We start from the raw sequence: 23,111 nt of genomic DNA, 5'->3' as shown, positions 1-23,111 counted from the left end.
AATAAAAGTTTATGTAATATTAATTTCTAACATATTACGCAATATTTAACATATTTTTAGGGTTGAATGGCTTAAAATCTCTCTTGCAGAAGGAAATTATCAATACTTTAATGATTAGATTAATCCATTTCATGAGCGTTTGAGAAAACCGTCAAAATTATTTTAATAATAAATCAGCAATTTTTACTCACGTTTTCCCAAAACTTTATTAGCTGCAAGCAATTTTCAAAAAGAGTATATATACATATAAAGATATTTAAGTTAATTTTGCACAAAAAAAAACCTTTTCAAACATTTCAAAGATATTGTACTACCATATAGTAGTAGCCCAAATGTAATTATTATCATTTCGACGTAAATTAAATAATTCTGTAATTATTATATCCAAAAGCCACAGGTGTATTAAGTTTATAAATCACATTTTTTAACCAAAAAATTTCATAAATAAAATATTATAGTTGAATTAAATAATTTCAAAACAAATTCATTCATTACTTAAACACAAATACAAAAATAAATAAAATAAAGAAATAGAGCTTTCTGTAGGAATCTTTCTAAATACATACTCATTCACACTATATTAAAAATAGATTAGATAAGATGATGATGTTACTTTACTTATCAGTTTTACATTTTTAAATAAAACTAACCTAAAAAATACTTTGTTTTCAAAATAATAAATACATTATTATTGAAATTATAAATATTTTGCAATCGAATTATCGAATTATGCTTTAGAGAGGATCACCATTTTTATTTCCATTCTCATATATTGCACAAATAATATTTTATTTAGTTTTATTATATATCAATGAAAATTGCTGTTCTTTAATAAACAACAGTTGCTACCATAAATTTTTTTTTTTTTAATTTGACTTAAGGTTGTCGAAGTTAACTCTTGTAAAAAAAATTTACGGGAATAATAGGCGAGTATATGGGGAGTTAGTCTATTGTTATGTACTGAATCCCATTGCGCTATTCCTTTTATTTTTACTTTTTTCAACAATGAAAAATAGTTTTCATATCCTTTTGTTAAATGAAATTGTTTGCAATAGTTTAATTTATATATTATATTATTTTTTTTAGAATATTATGTTAATATATTAGAATTACTATAATTAAATTTGCTCATAAAAATTACAGATGAATTTGAAACTGAATTATCGATGCAATCAATCTAGAATATGAAAAAAATTATTTTTTTTATCTTTAATTGCAAATCAAAAGAAGTAAAATTTAATTAATAATTATTTATTTAACAGGTCGCCATTTATGAACATATATTGTGATAATTCTTCAAGAAATGTGTACCTTTACAGAGCTTGTAAAACGAATAATAATATTTTTTTGTACATTTTTAAAATGTCGCAATTATATTACAAGATAATAATGCAAAATAAAATTTATTGATAACGATAAAATGAATATAAATGATTATAAATGAATAAAAAATAAAATGTGTAATATCGAAAGAAATAAGCTTAAAAATAAACAATACAACTGTCTTCTGTGTATGAATAAACATGTATACGTGTATAAATGTATGTAAAAATCCATGTAAGTAACAAAACTTCAAAAGGAAAACTATTAAACGTTTAATACCTCGAATATGACTGAACACATCAGAACAATTATTTAATATGTAAACAAGAACAAATTGTATACGAGCAGAAAAAGAGCAAGTGGATAGTTTTAGTAAAACTACAAGGGTCCGAAACTACAGCAAATAATAAATTGTATATAAATTATATATAATATATAAGTACACTACAGGAGTAACAAAACAAGAGCACAAAAAATTCAACGGATTTGCAAATTTCACATATATGAATGTATTTAAACGACTTTTCAATTACTAAACTAATAATGCTGCAAAAAAAAAAAAAAAAAAAAAACTAAAAACTAAAAACTAAAAATATAAATTGTTATAAAAAAATTTTGTTTCATATGAATCGAATAATTATGATTATCGAATAATTTATTAAGAGAAGTTTTATACAAAAATGAACGCCATTTTTATCGTTTTTCAATCGCATATCGCATATCGCATATTCAAGTGAAAACACATTTACATCGTTCGAGAGAGAAGACGTTAGAATGTATATCGGACTACAGATCCTAAAGAGTTTTTAACCTCATGCACATCCCAATAAAATAGCAATGTCCAATGCTTTAAACTCCATGAATTTTCAGCCTACAATCTGGAGAGATATACATATATATTGTTCAGACATTAATGCGCACATACCTTTCCTTTCTCTCCTCTTCTTATTGGTTGACACAATCAAGCAATGATATATATATTTTAATTTTATTAATTTAATTAATGATGGAGACTTGTAAGCAATTACATTGGTACATTACATTGTGAATACCAAAAATAAAATAATTAAGTTTTATTTTTTTAGATCATATGCGATTTAAAGTCTTATAAACATATTTGAATTATAAGTAATAATTCACGTATCTTTAGTTTTATATTGTAATATAAAACTAAAGATACGTATTCAGACGTAGCTCGGTAACTCGTTAATCAGTAAAATGGTAATATAACAAAGGTCTGAAGGCGGCTCTTTAGTTCTATCTCGGTTATTTTACTGCCACAGTAGCTGAAAAATTTATAACTTGTTCTCTTCTTTAATATTTTCTTTTCTATCAATATTTCTTTATTTACCATTATAACAAACACTTCAAATTTAAAATTTTGCATAACACTTCACTCACAGGAATCAGTTAAAATTTTACCAAATCACGAAACCATTATCAGAACTGATGCCTCCCTAACTCGTTAATTGGGTTACAGCATAATTTCATAAAAACAACAATATATTAAACTTTATCACTTTACCGAGTTACCAAAGATGTCTAAATACACCTATTAATTTTTAAAAATAATTTTCTCAGTACTCTATTATTCACTTGTTGATCTAAAACTAAGATTACTTTTGGGATTTCGTAGGTTGTATGTAACATCATTTATTCGATTCAATTTATACTAAACATAAGGATAACTAAATAATTTAACAAACAAAAGAGAGCTAAATAAAAGTGTAAAAACTTAATAGTGTTCATTAAAACATTGCTTCAGTTTTATTTTAAAACATATTGAAATTATTTTAAATTTATATTGTAATAATTTTTGTTTAAATTTAATTGGTTTGTTTCCTATTATTTTATAACTTTGAGTTTATAGATTATGTTAGTTGCTCGACTTACGATAGTCAGCATCATTGTTCTCCAGGTAGATTAGGGTTATCTGCTCCATATCGGGTAACTCCACTCTGTAGATAATCTCGCCTTATTTAATTGTAGAGAAGCAGTAGTAGAACAGAATAGTACAATGGTAGTAAAAGTTTAAACAGTAGCAGTAGTTATTATTGTGGCAACAGAAGTAGTAGTAGGTTAACAAACGCATGGTTGTAATTAATGTGGTTTAATTATATCATTTAATTGTTGCGTAGATATTTTATGTTTATTTTTATTTGTATTAACCGAATATTTGGGAAGATTTTGTAATAGCTCAAGTAGTAATATAGTAGTAGTTTAAAATGGTAGTGGAGTTGTGGTTTGGTGATAGTAGTAATAATAGTAGTAGTAGTAGCAAGTAGAGAAGTGAAATAGCGGATGTTTAATAAATCCAAAAGAAAAAGAAAATTCAATTATTTCTGTTCGTCGATTGCGTTTCTTCAAAACAATTCAAAAGAAAAAAAGAAAAACAAAAATAAACATTGTTTGTCGAATGATGACAACGAATTAAAAAATACAAAAGAAAATTAAAATATTAATGTCCTTATTTCATTAATGATTATACATATTACTAATTAATCAATGCTTAATCAATTAAGCAACATATGATATGCAACTTGGACACAATAAAATTATTTTAAAACATTTATTAAAATGTTTGGTGAGGAATTACTTTTTAAGAAAGAATTAATATTAACATTCATTAAATAAAATAGAAAAATTAAATAAAAAAATTAATATTGTAATTATTGTTTCATATTTTTAAGACCCTTCGCAATCACGACTATTTTTGAATGCAATCAATCACGGGGTATTTCGGACATCCCTATTAATAATTTTTTTTTTGATATTTTTTTTAAAATAATTTTAAAAATCTATTATCTTTTCAAATAATTTTTTATTTATTCATTTATTTAATTAACAAAATAATTAGAAAACTAAACACTGCAGAACATTTAAGTACCAGGTTCTAATCGAGCGTTAATAACAGGCTATAGTAAGATTCTACACAACAAAATATAATGAGATATTCATGTAATCATAAATCCTACTATCAGTCTAGAGCTAAAAATAACTGCTAAGAATAACAAAAAAACTGTTACGAAACATTAATAGGCCTGTTCTTTTGTAAGCATATCACAAAAGAACAACCGCTTATTTTAAAAATAACATATGAAACAACAACACTGCTGGCTTATTTAGTCCAATCTTTTTGAAATCGCTTAACTAATAAGCAGCTCAAATCGCAGGGTTACCAAGACTTAAAATTCATCTATTATGAACGAAATTTGGAAGTACATACGAAATTTTTAGTTAACTGTCAACGAATGATTTCGTTAATTCTTCGTATTTACTTTTTCAATTTATTATTTTACTGTTTAAAGGTATTAAAATTCATACTTTATTCACAATCATGTAAAAAAAATATTCCTTCCAATAATTGCAAAGAATTATTATTCATTTTCATTTTAAGTAATAGTTTAAATCATGTGTAAATTATATTATACTGTAAAATTGCTGATAGAAATTCTAGAAGAAAACTCAATAATAACTCAATAATCCTCTGTACACAAATACATAAAAAGTATAATTATTGTATTGTAATTCCCTTGTGAATAGATTTTTATTTATTAAATTACTAAATTAATACGAGAAACTCTCCAATTAGTACTGGGTTCTTTACCATGAAGGAATAGAAATTTATGCGAGCTGGTATAATTATATCTCCGAAATAATCATAAGATTGGTATAATAATATAAATACTATTAAATCAGTTTCATTCAAAATATGTGAAAAATTATGATTGGTCATTATGTGACAGTACCCTTTCCTCTACATTAAAAATTAATAGTTTATTAAAATATTTTACACCAAATATTGAAAACTCAAAAAGGCAAATTAACATATTAAGGAAACTTAGTAATAATTATTCAATAAATTCAATATCCTTTATATATTTTCAAGAAATTATATACTACAAATTTTATATAATTTTTTTTTCTACGCTATTTTAAATGCATTTTTAACATACCACACCCACCACACATTAGATTTTATATACATATTTATTGTTCATTAAAATAATAATTTAAAAAAATGGATGTAATACTATGTTCAAACTGACAAACTTCCTTAATTTCGTGAAAATAAAATTAAGTTAATTTTAAAAGTGTTCACACTACCCCAAATTAAGGAAGTCATATGTTTTTTGTTTACAAATCGAATGTTAAAAATTAAATGCTCCACAGACTATTTGTATCTAGGAAATTTTAAAAGTTGATTATTATAACTATGATATTCAGTAGTTTTATTAGCTATATTGGATTTTAGGTACGTGAATTATTATTTTTTACTCTATTTTAAATGAACAACAGTTACATTTTTTTCTCTATATTCAAATTTAAAAATACTAAAAAATACTGTGTTTCTGTGTGAACTTGTGTTTCCAAATAAAGCTGTAGTTTATAAGCTCGTTCTAATTTAAAAGCACGGCAAGTGCTTTGGTTGGTGTCACTAATTAAATAAAAATAAGCGACAATAAAACCTGGAACTTGAGCATTGAAACTTTGTGCAGCCTTGGCTTCTTGTGGATAAACACGGTTAGTCATCGGTTCTAATTTGACAGGCACGAGTTCTAGGCCTGACACTTGCAGTCCAAACAAATTATATACGGACCATAAACTAATTAAATAAAATTCGATTATTTCCAAAGACTACTGATGAAGAGTACTTGGCAATACTCGAAACAGCGTTGTATGGTCAGCCAAATTTCAATAAATTAAATAAAAAAATTTTTGTCTTTGCCTTTCTTTGCTATTCGAATCGGTCTAACATTAAAAAATACTTTTAAAATATTTTCCCGGTTTTATTAAAGTTAACTGTCACTGACATTTATTTGAAAAAAAAAATGTCACTTTTTCGTTATTTCAATATTATCTTTTGTTTAAAATTTATCTTACGTATAGTTGCATTTGAAATATTCCTTAATTTTAGCCTTCATTTCAACGAAATTAAGGTCATTTGCCTTCATTTCGTTGTAACCTTAAAATTGAATTTTTGTATGAAAACAACAACTTAATTGCGCTAAAACGAAGATGAACTTAAGATTTTTGCGAAATTAAGGTGTGTCTGAACATAGTATAAACTTCTTACCTAACAATATTGAATGTTTTGCTAACATTAAATATATATATTTAACCGTCTTTAAGGATCGGTCTATGAATTCATATAACTACTGAATATATTTAACATACTGACCCCATATTTCATAAGTTTTGTAAAAGCAAATTAAAAATTATGAGATAACTATAATCACAACATGCTACACAAAAATATTAATTTTTCTTTTGAAATGTATAATAGACCTCAACCTCATCCAAAGCAGTCATCTCACAATTTATTTATAATATATATTAGGTTTACTCAAACATACACACTTTTTTATTTACATTTATTTCATCTCCTGACCTCCTGACCTCATGAGCTCCTGAGCTATGCATTAATTAGATGACTCAAAAGTTATTGCAACAAAATTTAATAACAAATTTGAAAATTGTTTAGCTATTTTATTGTTTAGCTGTTTACTATATACTATATCAGAGATATCAGAGATTCAAAAACTAATTAATTAATAAACATGAGTGAATAATTAAAAAATTTAAATAAAGTATAAAAATAAATATTAATTTTTAACAGATTATGAAAGAAAGTTCTCCCACCTCTTAATTTTAGTAAATATACAATTTCTAAGCTATCGCTTATTCAATAGATTAGTAGAGAATGCCTTTAAGATATATGTACGATTAATAAATGATAATATAAATTGAATAAAATACAATTGAATACAAGTTTAATATTAATTTATAATATTTCATTTCAAACCTAGCGAGTTTGAAACGTTTGAAGAACAGATGTATAGCTACACAACTTATATATAACATAAAACTAAAGTAAAAATAAAATAAAATGTGATCTGTACAAATGTAGTGTTATTGTTATTTTATTAGTTTTGTACGTACCTCCTTCAGCATTGGCATCGTCTTGTGTGTAGCAAAGCATAAAAGCTAGAAAATTAAAGAATTAAGAATGTTTTCTTTCAGTTAAAAGAATTGAAATAATAGAAGAGTGTAATAAAATGTACTAAGAACAGAATTTTTAGATAAATTTTATATTTTATATTAAGTGAACAAAAAACAGTTGTTGATATCCCAAAAATAGCTGACTAAATATGAAAACCTTATGAGGGACCTTATATATAATAATATATATGTAATAATAATGATTGAGACTAAAATAAAAAAAAAATAGGCTTAAGAATATGATTTCTGTTATGAAAAAAAAGCTAATGTTTTAAAAATATTCAAGAAGCTGTAAAAAATAAATGACAATAATAATAAATATATAAATACTACAGAGAATAAAGAATTCCAAAAATTTAAAAGTTAGTTAAAAATATTTTTAACGTTCAGTATTAACAATACCAATACGCTTCGATATAGTATGTGCCTCTGGCTCTGCCTCTGTACTTACTACTTTTTCAATACTACATACAATGTAAGGCACAAGTACTTTAAAATTAATTGTCTTCTTATTATTCACTATATAGTAATACCAAACTAATATCAAAAAGTATTTTAATGAAGAATACCTCAAGTCACATCAATATTGCCAGCATTTAACATCGTGAAGAGTGAAAATATGATCGCGCGAAATTTATCGCGGAATAGTGTAGTATTTGTAGCTTAAATGCTATTGTCTTGGTGATGCTTTATTGCTACTTCCAATAACAAACGCATAGGTCAGATTGGAGTGGTAGCCTTGTGTACCAAGTAAGCCCACTTGAGCTCAAATAATGGCCCGTTGTGGGACCACAGGAATAGCGTTGGGTCGTACGCATAGGGAGAAGAATTCAAGTTTTAAACAATCGCCACACAATAATCTAAGCGAGTAATAAGTTATCATGTTTTAGCGAGTATTATGATTTGGTGATGCTTTATTGTTATTTATAATAACAAACGTATAGGGAGAGGAATTCAGTTTTCAAACAATCGCCAGACAATAATCTAGACGACTTATAATTTATCATTCTTCGGCGAGTATTATCCTTTGGCAATTGTTTATGCTGGCTGGGATATAATGATGAAAACCTGATATAGTTATGGAAAACTATTTCAAAATGTAAATATTTAAATAAAATTTAAAATAATCAGAGTTAATTGTTTTAGGTAAAATGATTTTTTATATAAATGGCGTTCGAAAATCTGATCATTTTAGTACTGACTTTCAAGTACTGCAAAAAAGAAATGGATTAAATTTAACTTGATGATTTTTCATAGTATGACGCAATTCAAAAGGAGTATACGCAGTTTAAATCAGTTGTGAGGACATAATGACTGACCAACATATTGGTCAGTGAAAATCCGTAGTCATCATATATTTATATAAAACTATGTGTAAATTCATCAAAATTCAAACAAAATTTTCGTTGAAATCCATCAACGAAAATTTTGAGAATCTCAAAACCATCAAATTTATCGCATTTTAAGAGACATATTTGTGCATTTTCCAGCTTTATGATGGTCAACATACAAAATGCTTTTTAAAGAAAATAGAGTTTTTCAACAATAATTATTTATACATAAATCACATATTAGCAAAGGACAAGTTGTCCAAAGGAGTAGTTGTTGGAAAGGACAACTACTTCCTATAACTTTTATCATAAAAATTAATAAAAACGGTATTCATTCAGTTGATGTATGGTATTCAGAATGATTCAGAATGAAGTAAGACATGATGAATTTTAGCTAACTAAAATGAGAAAATATGCTTCAATCAAGGATTAACTTTAATTGATTAAGAAACTACAATTAAACTCCTACAGTTAAATATATAAATAAAATCTTAATATAAAACCTTATGCGCGTAATTCAAATCCAAGTATTGATATTGCATCAGTTAGTAATTGGTTCGATTGCTATCGGAAAACTAAAATAAATTAAAAATTATTAAACATTAAATTTTCTGACGCATCAATGGTACTGTACTGTCTACATTTCAACTTTAATTATATCTCTCCGATGCCACAACATCATTCTACGTGTATTATAAAATAGATGAATATTGCGCATTTCATTCAGAAACAAAAGCAAGTTAATAAATTCGTTTTGCTAAACCTTAATTACCCTTTACACAGATTTCTTAATAACATAGTAACAAAACGATTCTTAAATACAACCATAAAGATATTATATAGCTTAATTTTACTTGCTTATCCATTAAATTTATTAAAATGATTTAAAAAAAATTACTTTTTCCTAATAACATGATTTATATCCATTATGATTTAAATATTTTCAAATCTTTACTGGTTGTCTCCGTTTTTCGTAAAAATATATTACTTATTCTTATTCTGTATAACAATCATAGAAAACTTAAAAACACAAACGGAAAGAAAAGTAACTGAAAAAAAATGTATGCAAAAGTGTGAGCGTAGAAAAGATCTTTATTCAGATATATGATTCAATCACAAATCATTTGGGATTAAATTTGACTATAGAATAGAAATTAATAGGATACCTGTCCTAGTATTCTCCTTCTGGCCCAAATCATAACCTCAGGGTCACAAAGAATAAAATTAGCGATATGATCTGTTTCCAAGCAAAGCCGACAGTCGGTCTTATGACACAGGACCCATCTTGTTGAGATGGCAGCACAAACAAAAAGTGCGCCACAAGATCACTTTTGGTGCCAAACCAGAAGTGCAATTTTCCCTTTCGTTACTATTAAACTATTAACATTGACGCCGTCAAAGTATTTGCGTAAATTTTAAATAATTTATTTGAAGAAATTATCTGTATGAAAATAAAATTTCAATCTAGACTAACATGCGGTAGAAAGTGTAACGTTGATAAACGGCTAACGTGGACATCTGATGGCCAGAACAAATGAACAAAGTTCAAACATCTAGCTGGCATCTAGTATTGAGAAGTTGCCCGAAGCAGCTAAACTACACAAGGCTTTAAATAAGGTTAAATCAAACGAAGTAGGACTTTTAAAAAAACCCCATGACTCCTTTACCACTGGTCGTGAAGACACCTTTGAGTTTCTATTGCAAACACACTTAACTGCCTCCGTAACCGAAGCAACAATATCACAATGAAACAGAGAAGTTACTGCTCCCACATGTCAGGAATACGCACTATCTGGTGTTATCTTGGACAGGGACAAGGTAAACTAGGCTATCAGCTCATTTCAACCTATTAAGGCGTCTGATTGATTTGAACATACGGAATAAACTGGAGCAAAATGTCCCTCTCCACTTCACCCAATTTGCCTAAAAGGCAAATCTACAGTGGTCGCGCTGCATCATTTGGTCAACAAAATTCAAAGCATCTTTCAATCTAAGAAGATTGCCATTTCTTTCTGCATTTCTGGATGTAGAAGGAGCTTTTTACAACACATCATTAAATTCATATCCGGAGCTCTGACCCGAAAAGATATTGACTCATGCACAATAACAGGAACAGGAACATATCTTCTAAGTTAGGTAACACTACTGTCAGTATTAGTACTATACGGGGCTGCCATCAAGGTGCGGTTCTCACACAATTGCTATGGACGCTGGTAGTCATTGATCTACTAATTAAACTGGAGCAATCTGGCTACAATGCCATAGGCTATGCAGATGACCTGGCAATTATTGTTTCTAGTAAATATAATGCCGCAGTTACTGATGTAATGCAGACGGCCTTACACAAAGTCTCAAACTAGTATATAAAAGAAGGTCTAGGTATTAATCCAAAAATGGCGGAATTGTACCATTTTTCAGAAGGTATAAACTGAATATTGGGTCCCTATCTATAAAAGATACGGCTGTTGATAAGCGTCTTAACTGAAACACTCAACTGGATAATATAACTTGGGGCGTAAGTTCCAGAATTCTATTATGGCTCTACCGCACAATATATCCTATGCTGCTCTCTGCATCTCTTTATTAAAAACACAGCAGCTTTGAGTGCAGCTAGGCTACACTCTGTTATCAATATACACGAAAGTTTCGACATTCAAAACTCTATCTATAGACTAGTTCCTGGCATAGAGATCTGCGATCGAACTTTGCTTCGGTAGAAAATTCGAAGTCCTCAATCCCGATCGAATAGACTAGGAAAATGGCACTCCTGGAGTAGAACTAAAAGTAGAACACCGACGATTCAAAAGAAGTTGGTGCAGCGATATTTGGTCCTAACATTTAAATCTCGCTCGCGCCTGGTAATAACCAATAAAAACCAATAACAAAGGATAACCAAAAAAAAAAAAAATTACTAAGAAACATAAATGGCACATGTGTATGTATAACCCTATCAACCGATTTCATCTAACATATTATAAATATATTAAATATCCGTTCAAGAGAAGGTGTTATAGAATAGATTAGAATAAAATGCTAATCTATTCGTTAAGTAAAACAAGAAATTGTGTATCGCTTTCAATTAATTCCAAAGATGCTTCAAAATTTAAGAAAATTTGTAGAAATGAAATCGTATATAAATAATGTCTTATATTTAGTAAATACATTTATATATTTCAATTTGATAGACATTATTGGTTCATATTGACAATGGAATATCGAATAACAATAATAACAATAACAACAATATAACAACAGTATAACAATAAGAACATAATATATAGACTTTGTAGACAAATTAAATTAGTCCAACAAATATTTGCTGCAAAAATGACATTTATTTTTAAAATAATAAACTTATACACTTACTCCGTGACATATCGCCTACGTATTTATATAAGATAGATAAAGTGAATAAGAATCGCGTACCTAGGATCCCATATCAATTTCATGATATGCGATTGCTTAATTATTATGATATTGTGTGATATGAAAATCAAAGAAAAAATATATGTCATTATATTAATAGTGGAACGTTTTATAAATGCAGTGAAATATCGATTAGAAATTACAACAAATATTTTAATGTCTAATTTTTAACACATTTTGGAACATAAATTTGAGAGCTATTCTTGCATTATTTATAGATCAATAGGAATACATATATGTTTATATTGAAATAAATAAATAATATTTATAGTTTTTGAAGTTTTACTTTATAAGATGTGTCCATAAAGCTTGCTGTCAAGTTAAGACTTTTAATAAACAATGACTTATCTAATATATTGTAAAAGACATCGAAAGCAATTTCAATATTTTCAACATCTTATTGTTATTACAATGTTAATAATAAAATTTAAATGTATATAATATTTATTATATGTTATTTTTAGTTTTGATACCGATTCGCAACAAGGATAATCAAAGTACACTGTATACTAATGCAAATTAACTAATGTAAAAGTAAATCACTTACGCTGTTGTTCATTTGAGTAATTGTTATTAACATTGTTAACATCAAGTTCGCTATTACTGCTAACGATTCCGTTCGCTGTTTAAATGTAGCCGACAATTTACCCATAATTTTCATATTTTAATTTGTTCCATTCATATCATTATGTATACATAAATGCGTTATTATGAATCAGACGTGGGAAGCGAGCGTTTTTATTTATGAAATCACATGTGATGTTAAGATAAATAAAGTTATTGTATTAAGATTTCAATGAAATCAATGATGAACAGGACGACACAGTTTGTTTTGTCATGTAAAATTAAAAATAGAATTCAAATTAAAAAGTAAATATGTAAAATAAAATAATTTATATATTAAACATGTATTAAATCAAATATAATTAAAATAAATTTAAATAAATACACATATATGTAGTAAAACGTTTGCATTCGTATATTGCAGAAAGTATTCTTATAATTTTTTGTTTAAAATATTGGGGTACACAGTTACGAAATTTGATTTTGTTGGCAGATATGTATAGAATAACTTATTCATTATCACTTATATTTTTAATAAGCAGTTTAAATATTTTTATAAATAACTACTTACGCTCTTGATCACTACCATCTTCATTTTTTTCATCACGACTTTTCATAAATGGAAATTTACGTGAAAAGGTAAAATTTTTTTTCTTTCTGTCCAGTGTTGACTGCTGTTGAATAATATAATAAAAGAAAAAATAAAATTAAAAATAAAATAAAAACACTTTTATGCACCATAATAAATACCTTATCTATATTATTATTAGTGACAGAATGACCCTGAAATTTGACGCTTCGATCACGAGCTCTCATCTTACGCTCCCATCTCCTTTTAGATGGCACTATTCCAATTTGTTCTTCTTCATTTTCACCTAAAACGCGACGCGCCTGCCACCATTCATCATCTGATGCATTAGTGACATGTAAAATATCACCATGCCTAAATGGTAAACCTCTTGAAGGTAGTCCATCATCTCGATTTGGATCATAATCGAACAGGGCACGTACATATAATGATCGCTTTTGTGAAGTTCGAAGTAGAGTACCAGAGTTGCCCGCATTTATGGCGGCCTGCTGTTTTAATTCTTGAATACGGGCTTCAAATCGATTGTACTCTTCAGGCCTATATTGTGCAATTAAAGTGACTACACCTCCAGAGTTCTAGTATTTAAGTATTACAATATCACATTTAAACTTTGTTGGTACTCAGCAAATACTCAGTTGAACTATTACCTTAAGTGCTTGAGCGGCTTCTTCGTGAGTAGCATTTTTAAGATTAACATTGTTAACAGTTAATAACTGGTCGCCACGTTTTAGTTCACCACCTAGGTCAGCTGGACCTCCAGCCAAAATAAATGACACATAAATACCTTGACCATCCTCGCCACCGACAATATTAAAACCAAGCCCTTGTGCTCCTTTCTGAATAGTAATGGTCCGAGGTTCTCTACAAAAGCGAAAAAAAAACAAAAATATTACAACAAAAAATTTAATATAAAATTTTATTTGACACACTTTAAATTTGTAACAATCTTATTCAAAACTTGTAAGAAGTTTCTTTTAAAAGCAACTTTACAAAAGTCTGTCCGTAAATTTGTGATCCTATCATCCAAAATAACAAGTGCAAGTTGTATAAAACTCATGTTGTTTTCTTCGAAATTCCTTACTAAAAATATACTTTTTTATTCCTTTCCTAAGTAATAAATAACAAAAATCATAACATAATTTGAGTAATTTTGGTAAATAATACGAATCTGATGCGCATTTTGATAAGAATTTTAAGAACAAAGACATCAACAAATAATATTAGATAAAATCATGACATTCATAAGGCCAATCTTATAGAAAATTTATCTTGTGCTTTTCTTCTATATTTATATATGGAATTTTTTCTACTAAACATTTTTATACTAGAATACATTAAGAATTCATATGAATATAATTCTATTCAATGATTTTAGTTTGTATATATATTAAGAAATAATTCGATAATATATGTAAATTAATCGTGTTTGTAAATTTATATATACATACATTATTCATTTGATTTTCTTGCCTTAATTTATTAATTTCATTTACATTTATAATAATAGATTTTGTTTATAAAATTATATTATATACAGTGACTCCATCGCATAATCGGACAAGCATTTGTTCAATATAAATGTGCTCTAAACTTTAAAAAAAATCTTAAAAATATGATTTTTTTTTGCTTTAATTAATACTTAACATACTTATCTATCTAAATTATAAAAAAAAAACAAAACATTTCTCATAATAACTATTATTTTAAAGTAAAAAACAGAACCAACACAAAATTTTGGGCTCAACGTATAATCGGACAAAATTAAACATCCATGTTAAAAATGCATCCATGTTGCATATCTTTTGTTATCCAGAACGACCTGAATACGATTTGGAACTGATTTCACCAATTTTTAGCACACTTCTGGCTCAATAGAGTACCATGCTTCGAGTAAAGCCTCCTTTAGCTGTACTATTGTGTTAAATTTTTTTTCGTACACTCTCCTAGCTAATTCCTCCCAAAGATGCTTAATTACATTAAGGTCTAGGCTCTATGCAGGTGCGTCTATGAGTTTGGGGCAGTTTTGGATCAACCAAAGCTTTACTACGCCTGACATTTGCTTGAGATCGTTGTCCTAATAAAAATTAAAATTTTCTGCGATACTCAATTTCTCTGCACTTTGCTTTATATTCTGTTTTAGAATGTCGAGGTATTCAGCTTTGCCCATTTTACTATCTTCAAAATGCAATTACCTACTCCCGCACCCGACATACAACCCCAAACCATAATAGAACCTCCTCCATGTTTTATAGTGATTTTTGTATTGTGATGATTTAATTCTGCATTTGGTTTACGCCATACAAACATCTTACCATCAGATCTATTCAGATTAAATTTACTTTTATCAGTGAACAAAACCTTAAAAAAATGAAAATTGACAATGAAAATGTGTTTAAGATGATTTACCACTAATTAACTTGATTCCAAAAGCTTTCTCTTTTTAGTAAATATTCCTTAACAAATTTTATTCTTTTGTTTTTATTTTTAATACTTATAAACGACTTCTTTCTGGCAATTCTTTCGTGATAATTGAATTTATATAATGTATTGCAAATAGTATTTAAGCATACATCTTTCCCAGAGCGGGATTTTAATGATAATTTAAGATCTTTTGCGGTTTTGAAAGGATTTTCCTTTATTTCTTTTAAATTCGAACGCACTTTTCGATCCTTTTATATATAGCCTTGAGTTGCTCTGATCTTATTGGCCAGCCTAAACTCATCATGGGACCTTTTGATAATGTCTTGAATAGTAGATTGACTTATTCCAACTAAATTGACAATTTCTCTAACGGTTTTACCTTCGAAATTCAATTTAATTATTAATTGCCTAATTTCGACAGTAGATTGCTTTTCATTTGGTGCCATTTTAATACTAATTTATGTTACAATTATATAATTTATAATTTATATTTATCTTAATGTAAAAAACATTGTTCTGACAATTATTATTGTAGTTTTGAAGTGCATATTTATAAAATAACAGTATTTTTAGCATGAATGCTTAATTTTGTCCGATTATACGTTGAGCCCAAAAAATTGTGTTGGTTCTATTTTTTATTTTAAATTAATTGTTATTATGAGAAATGTTTTAATTTTTTTTATAATTCAGATAGATAAGTATGTTAAGTATTAATTAAAGCAAAAAAAAATCATATTTTTACGATTTTTTTTAAAGTTTAGAGCACATTTATATCGAACAAATGCTTGTCCGATTATGTGATGGAGTCACTGTATATATATATATATATATATATACAGCTGCGATCAAAAAAATAACACCAAAAATCTATAATTCTAAAATCGTAACACGTTGGCGAAAACCAGTTATAACTGGTAGAGAGGTCCAGAAACTGATACAGGCTAGCAAAAAGAACCCAATTGTTCCCACTACAGAGTCAAAAAGAGACCTAAAAATTACCTCAAGTCTGGAAACTGTTCGCCGAAGGTTTGGGATATAACAATTTGAATGTCCTAAGTCCACGTAAAGTTTCTTTATTTACTAAAACGCATGTAGCAGAGTGAAATTCGCCAAAGAGCATGTAGGATGGCGGTAACATATTGTGAACTAATGAGAGGCAGATTGTATTGTATAGTGCCTCTCCATCAAGTTTATATGCCAGAGGACCCCCAATTGTGAAAAAACATCAAACATGGTGGCTCATCTATTATGATTTCGGCTTGTTTTTCTTATGAAAGAGTAGCTCCCATATGCTGGATGAAAACTATCTTGGATCACCATGTTTTCATACAAATATTGGAGAAAATTATGCTACGTTATACTTCAGAGGAAATGCCTTCGCTAATATTCGCTATTATTAAGGCTCAATAGTATACAGAAAATAGAAAACACATGCGATCTACTAAAATCCCATATAGAACATCACAATATTTTTTTTTCTAATTTTGTTAATTCGGCAATGGTAATGGAGAAATCTGCTTTGGTGCTATTATTTTCACCTCAGCTGTAAATATAAGAAAAAATAACGGGTATTAAATAAACTAATGTAACAAATTTAACATAATTTATTAGAAGAATAAAAGAATTATAATGACACATTAAAGTAGAACAACATCAAACTTAACAATTCAGTCGACTTCATTATCTTCTAAATGCAAGAGAGTGTATTCAATATAAACGATTTAAAAATTTAACGTTTTAAATTTAAATTATTTCTATTTTGTGAATTAATATAAAGTCCCAGTAAAATTAGTTAGTAAATTACAAACTAACTTTAATTAGAAAGCTTGAAAAATATTGTTGTTTTCTTTGATTACACACTTTTTTATTGTAATTGTTTATTGTAAGAGTATTTTGTTTTTTTTTGTAATAAAAGGGTATGTGTAATTGGATTAAGTTCTAATCAGTTTTGTTTGAGCAATATATATCACAAAAAAATAGTATACAGCTTCTTTAAGTCTTACCATTAAACATCAACAAGTCAACATTCTGTTCATTATAGCAGAACATCATGCCTTGATTATTTTTTTGTTAATCGACAGGTTTGTGTTTAACAAAGCTTCATATCAAATATAACTTCAAGATATCTGGCTGTAATCGATAGTGATGTATGTATATTCTATAAAGTGACGTCTTTCTCAATTTCAATATGATTCGAGTATAATCATTATTTTCACTATACTATATGATGTATTTAGAGAACATTGAATACTTTACGGTTCAATAGTATAAAATTCTTGTATTTAATTATTCGTAATTTTTTTTTTTTGAGACCACAGGTACCAGGAATCGAAATCGTGTCCTGCCAAATTTAAAGCTCAGAGTCAGCGCACCTTAACCAACTGACCCAAAGTCCTACCTGACTTTTAAGTTTAACAAATTGACTTGCTGTGTTTTTTTTAGAACGAAATCATAAACCAGCAGTAGAATAATTGAATTAATTAATCATATTTTTATTTTTAGTTGATAAATTTCAATACTATTATGTTTGTAGAGACATTATTTGTTGCATGAGTAATATATTCTTTCTTATGTGTAGAACCTAATCTATGAACGCAATATTGAGAAAGCCATGCTAATGTTACTCCATGAGTCGCACGGGTGATACCAATATTTTGTGAATATAAGTTGTAATTTAACGTCAAGTTTTTCAGACGGAAGTGATTATTACATTTAATAGAAATATACTAGATTTCATTAAGAGGTTTTTCGAACCTCTTTAATTTCTCTATAATTTTCAAAATTAAAGATTATTTTTAATTTAATAACTTTGAAAGTAATTTAATTTTAAGTAATTTCTCTAAATATAAACCAAACAGAAAAACTCAAAAAATAATTATATATTAGCAATCATTTCATATTTCTATATTTACGTATATTTGAAACAAATAATAAATATAAAAAACAAATAATAAACATAAAAAACAAATAATAAATATATATTAAAAAACAATTTTATGTATTTTAAAGCACATATTAATTACCTTGTAATATCTTCAGTACTAACAGCCCGTGGTGTACCTGGTGGTACAGCAGCTAAAACATTTGATGAGGCGTACCTAGAGGCTGGTTCTTTATTACGATAAATAAGAAAAATCACAACCACAAACGTCACATTAAGGTATATGAAAAAAATAATTAGTAAGGATAAGGGTTAAGATTTCAATTTGAACGCGAAAGTGAAATACTTAAATAAACATCGAACATAATTGCTTTTAATTTTTGATTGTTTTTGAAATTATTACACTGAAGACAAGGCATGCACACAAAAATTGTATGTTTTTAATCTATATATATATTATATATATATAGCTTAAAAACATACAATTTTATAAATTTAAAAATATATAAATAAAATTAGCGTAATTAAATATTAAATTATAAGCTTTTTATATTAGCAAATATGCTTTTATGCTAGGTAATATGTTTTGCTTACGAGGCAAAGGTGAATGGGATCTTGATGTATGTCCTACTATAGCATCAGCTGCTGAGGAGGAATTGGGTATTGAAAACTGGTTGTTGTTTGCGAAAGTAACAGAGGTATTATTTACAGCATTAGTTAATGAGGGTGATGGTGAGCGAGCATAGTCAACAACTGTTTGTCCTATATTGTTAATCGCACCTGTTGAATGCGAATTAACTTGATTAAACTGTGATGAACTCAATTGTTGAGTTTTTCCAATGACCAATGTTACTTTATCAGTAATAGACTTTAATGTAGCAACAGCATGTTCATGTGTAACATTCTCCAGATTTTTTTCAGACTAAAATTATTAATAACATTTACTTTGTACAATATATAAAAATTTGTATCATTACTCCATTTGAACGAACTGCTATTAATTTATCGCCAATTGATAAACGTCCGTCTACAGCAGCAGCACCTCCATCCATTATTTTAGTCACATAAATACCATTATCACCAGGTATGTGTTGATTACCTATCCCACCAGCAATAGAAAATCCTAGACCTTTGTTACCTTTTACCAAATTAATTTCAATAATTTTTGGGCCAGAAGAGACTGTAGGACCACTTTCGCGTTTCGAAAATGATTCATCTGCAAAACGATCATTTTTTTTCCTCTTTACATGCAATTTTACTACATTTCCAGCCTTTTTTAAGGCATCAACTGCAGCCGCATGTGGAACGTCAACTACAGAAACATCATTAACCGAAACAATTATATCGTTTATACTCAAACGACCTTCGGCAGCTGCAGCGCCACCAGGAATTAACTTCGTTATATATATAGATGTATCCGATCCAATATGAGGATTATCCGTACCACCAGCAATAGAAAATCCAAGACCTGAATTACCACGTTCAAGCGTTATATCATCATATATCCAGTTTTCATCACCGTTAACCTATAATTATACACAATATTGAAAACATAATTTAATGCATATAATTATTAAAAATTAAAGGTAGTATTATAACGATAAAAAAAATGGTTCCACAAAATAGATCTGAACAATAAACAGTGCTTCTTACATTTACGAAAGAATACTTTTGATTTTTGATAAATTCAGGGATCATGTATATCTATAAAATAATTAAGAATTGAGAACGTCTAACTAATATTCATGTTACATAAACATAAGTTAGTTTATAATGTAAATTTTTTGATAACGTAAAAACCGAAAAGTTCACATTTGATAACATAATTATTGTGTGTAATCTGATATACATAATTAAGTTTTAAGATATAATAATTTTATTACTTTTTAATTATGATATTTAATTATTTCATTTATATTAATATATAAAAGGTCAGTGAACAGTTTTGAAATATGATTAACTCAATTATAAGACTTTAGCTTAAAATAGTTTTATTCAATTTTGTATTGGTCGAATAGTTTTATTCGTAACAACTATAATGTGTATCATTATGACTCAAAATAAAACAAAAAATTACTAATACAAAATAATGGACCTAATTTAAAAATATGCAATATTCATCTACTGATTATATATTACGCATTGGTCATACATAAGATAAGTATAAAACATTAAATATATAAAAATTTTTTTTTTATATTACCGTGTCCAAATTAAATAGTGATGACACTTTTTTAATAAAACCGCTGCCACTTCCATCGTTTCGTTTCTTTTTTCTTGTCGTCATTTTATGAATTTATATACACACAATAGACTAAAGTTCTTTAAATAAAACTGCTTAAAAAGCTTTATTGTTTGGTACAAAAAAAACAAATTCTTATATGAAACTTGAGGCTTACATTTGTAATTTTTTATTTTGCAGGCAATTTTTTTATCAAGAATTCATTTAAATGCAATGAAAAGTAACTTTATTTTGTAAAATTATCTTAAATAAAATTTTAACTACAAATTTTTCCGTATTCTTAAAATCCATTCTTTTTTAATTTAACCATTCACAAGGCGATAATATCTTCAGAAATAGAATTTCTTACTATTAAACTATTGAATTAATGTTTGACATTTGATGTTAATTAGGGTTGCCATTACTTTGTACTAAAAATGACACCTCGCCCCAATTTTGTCCATTTAAACTTTGTCTTCACAAATATTTATAAATTTAATTAATTATATTATAAGTATTATATTATATTAAATATTTATAATATATATTATGATTATATTATGTATTATATAGCTTAACAAAAAATAATTATTTTAAGCTTTCTTTTCCCGTTATATATTATTGCATATATGAACAGAAAATTTAAGAATTTGTTGTCATTTGTATGTATATGCAAAGGGTTAAAAGCAAATAAATTATAAAAAAATTAGAGCTGGCAATACTGTTTAGGAATTTATATACATAATTCTTTCACTCATATTTTTCCACTTGCTTATTCACGTATACGCATTTTCTTATAACTGCCTCTTACACAATAATATACGGCACGTAATTCATTTTTTTTTATATACTAAATATTTTGTTTTCAATTTATATCCCGATTTATTTATAAACCCGCATAAGCAGAGCATCTCATACTTGCGATCGGAGAGTACTACTAATTTATCGAAAATCGAAATCTAATTACAAGCTGGCCGGTGGAGTAATGTTGCCATATAAATAAAAACAAAAACTTCTATAAGGTGGAATTAAATGGACAAAATTTTATAATGGTTTATGATATTAAATATATCAATTAATATAATTTCATTTATCTGTATATTATGTTTACGCTGTATTGTTTTTTAATTAAATACAACTTTTGCAATATGCAATATATTGTAAAAAATTTCATTTATTATAATGTTTTATTTATTTTAATAAATTTCATTTTAAATAAGATGAATTGAATAAAATTCGGGATTGAATTAAATTTGTGCATTGAGCGTATTCAATGAGATAATTCGGTATACTTAATTGATACCAGTAAGACATAATTGACCCACAATAGATCTTATTTATTTGTATACATAATTGAGCTGTTTATTATAGATAAATAAAAGTAAGCAGCATGAAAATTTATTTCCAATATTTCAGTTTATTGTAATAAGTCAATGCCAGCGTGAACGTAATATTAGCATCCTTTTAAAATTATCATAGAAAATGCTCAGAATGCAATTTGCAAATTTTTCTATAGTTTTATTTACCGAACTACAGTCAGATCTACTATTACAGTTACTTTAAAACTGTGTTATATATTACGCCAAAAATATTTGTCACCTTATTTGTTTATTCGATCTATCGAGCGATAATAAAGTACAGGGAAATTGAAAAATTATTACAAACAAAAAAAAAAATTGAAAAAAAAATTATATTTCTTTTTGTTAAGTATTTTTAACATGCATATAAAATTTTATACAATTAATAAATTCAATTTTTTTTTTCAAATAAAATAAAAAATGTTAACATGCAACTTATGAATTTATAAAAAAATTAATTTGAATTAAAAAATAAATAATGAAACACAAAAATAAGTAATTTTTTTTAAAATAGTTTATATTTAGTAATATTACATTCAATAATAAAAAACATATTTAATTAAAAAATTAATATATAAAAAATTGTACATTCTCTGTTAGGCATTGCAGAAATCAATATATAAAATTGGATAAATAAAAAAGTGCTATTTCTGCTCATTAATATATATATTTAAATTAGCAATAATGGGAGGTTTATTTAAAAAAACTCTGTTGCAAACAATCGAATTTATAGTCGTTGGCACTTACAGTAACAAAGTTCTGGGTTTGCTGATGTTCGCAGTGAGATTCCTGGTAATTGTCTTTTTTTTTAATTTCTTCATTGCTAATAATTTTGCCCTCGGGAGTAAAATCTGTATCTCCTTCTGTTTTTATACGTTGATTCTGCAAATATAACGAGTATTAAAGATAGCATCTTATTAAATATTTTAAAATTCGAATGAAAATAATTTTGTTACTATTTCTTCTTATGGTAAGGTAAATAAATGAGTGCTAT

At 27.0% G+C, this 23,111-nt stretch overlaps 1 protein-coding gene across 13 annotated transcripts in view; it reads right to left on the bottom strand.

Annotated features, from left to right (window-relative positions):
* The window catches only part of LOC119671890 (disks large 1 tumor suppressor protein), a 38,533-nt gene that overhangs the window by 1,577 nt on the left and 13,845 nt on the right, over positions 1–23,111 (bottom strand). For 6 of the 13 annotated variants that reach the window (XM_038082737.1, XM_038082736.1, XM_038082739.1 and 3 more), the window contains 10 exons: positions 22,865–22,999; positions 19,516–20,064; positions 19,133–19,460; positions 18,681–18,768; positions 13,884–14,097; positions 13,398–13,811; positions 13,219–13,321; positions 12,631–12,705; positions 7,267–7,311; positions 3,217–3,297 (listed from right to left, as the gene is read on the bottom strand). In XM_038082737.1, the coding sequence (XP_037938665.1) occupies positions 3,217–3,297; positions 7,267–7,311; positions 12,631–12,705; positions 13,219–13,321; positions 13,398–13,811; positions 13,884–14,097; positions 18,681–18,768; positions 19,133–19,460; positions 19,516–20,064; positions 22,865–22,999 (2,032 nt within the window). Of the gene's footprint in view, positions 1–3,203; positions 3,685–7,266; positions 7,312–12,630; positions 12,706–13,218; positions 13,322–13,397; positions 13,812–13,883; positions 14,098–18,680; positions 18,769–19,132; positions 19,461–19,515; positions 20,065–22,864; positions 23,000–23,111 lie in introns of those variants that run through there. The other 7 variants (XM_038082734.1, XM_038082738.1, XM_038082729.1 and 4 more) reach the window with 7 other exon arrangements.

Source organism: Teleopsis dalmanni, chromosome 1, assembly GCF_002237135.1.
Source record: "Teleopsis dalmanni isolate 2A chromosome 1, ASM223713v2, whole genome shotgun sequence".
Lineage (NCBI taxonomy): Eukaryota > Metazoa > Arthropoda > Insecta > Diptera > Diopsidae > Teleopsis > Teleopsis dalmanni.
This window is presented reverse-complemented; position numbering and strand designations above follow the sequence as displayed.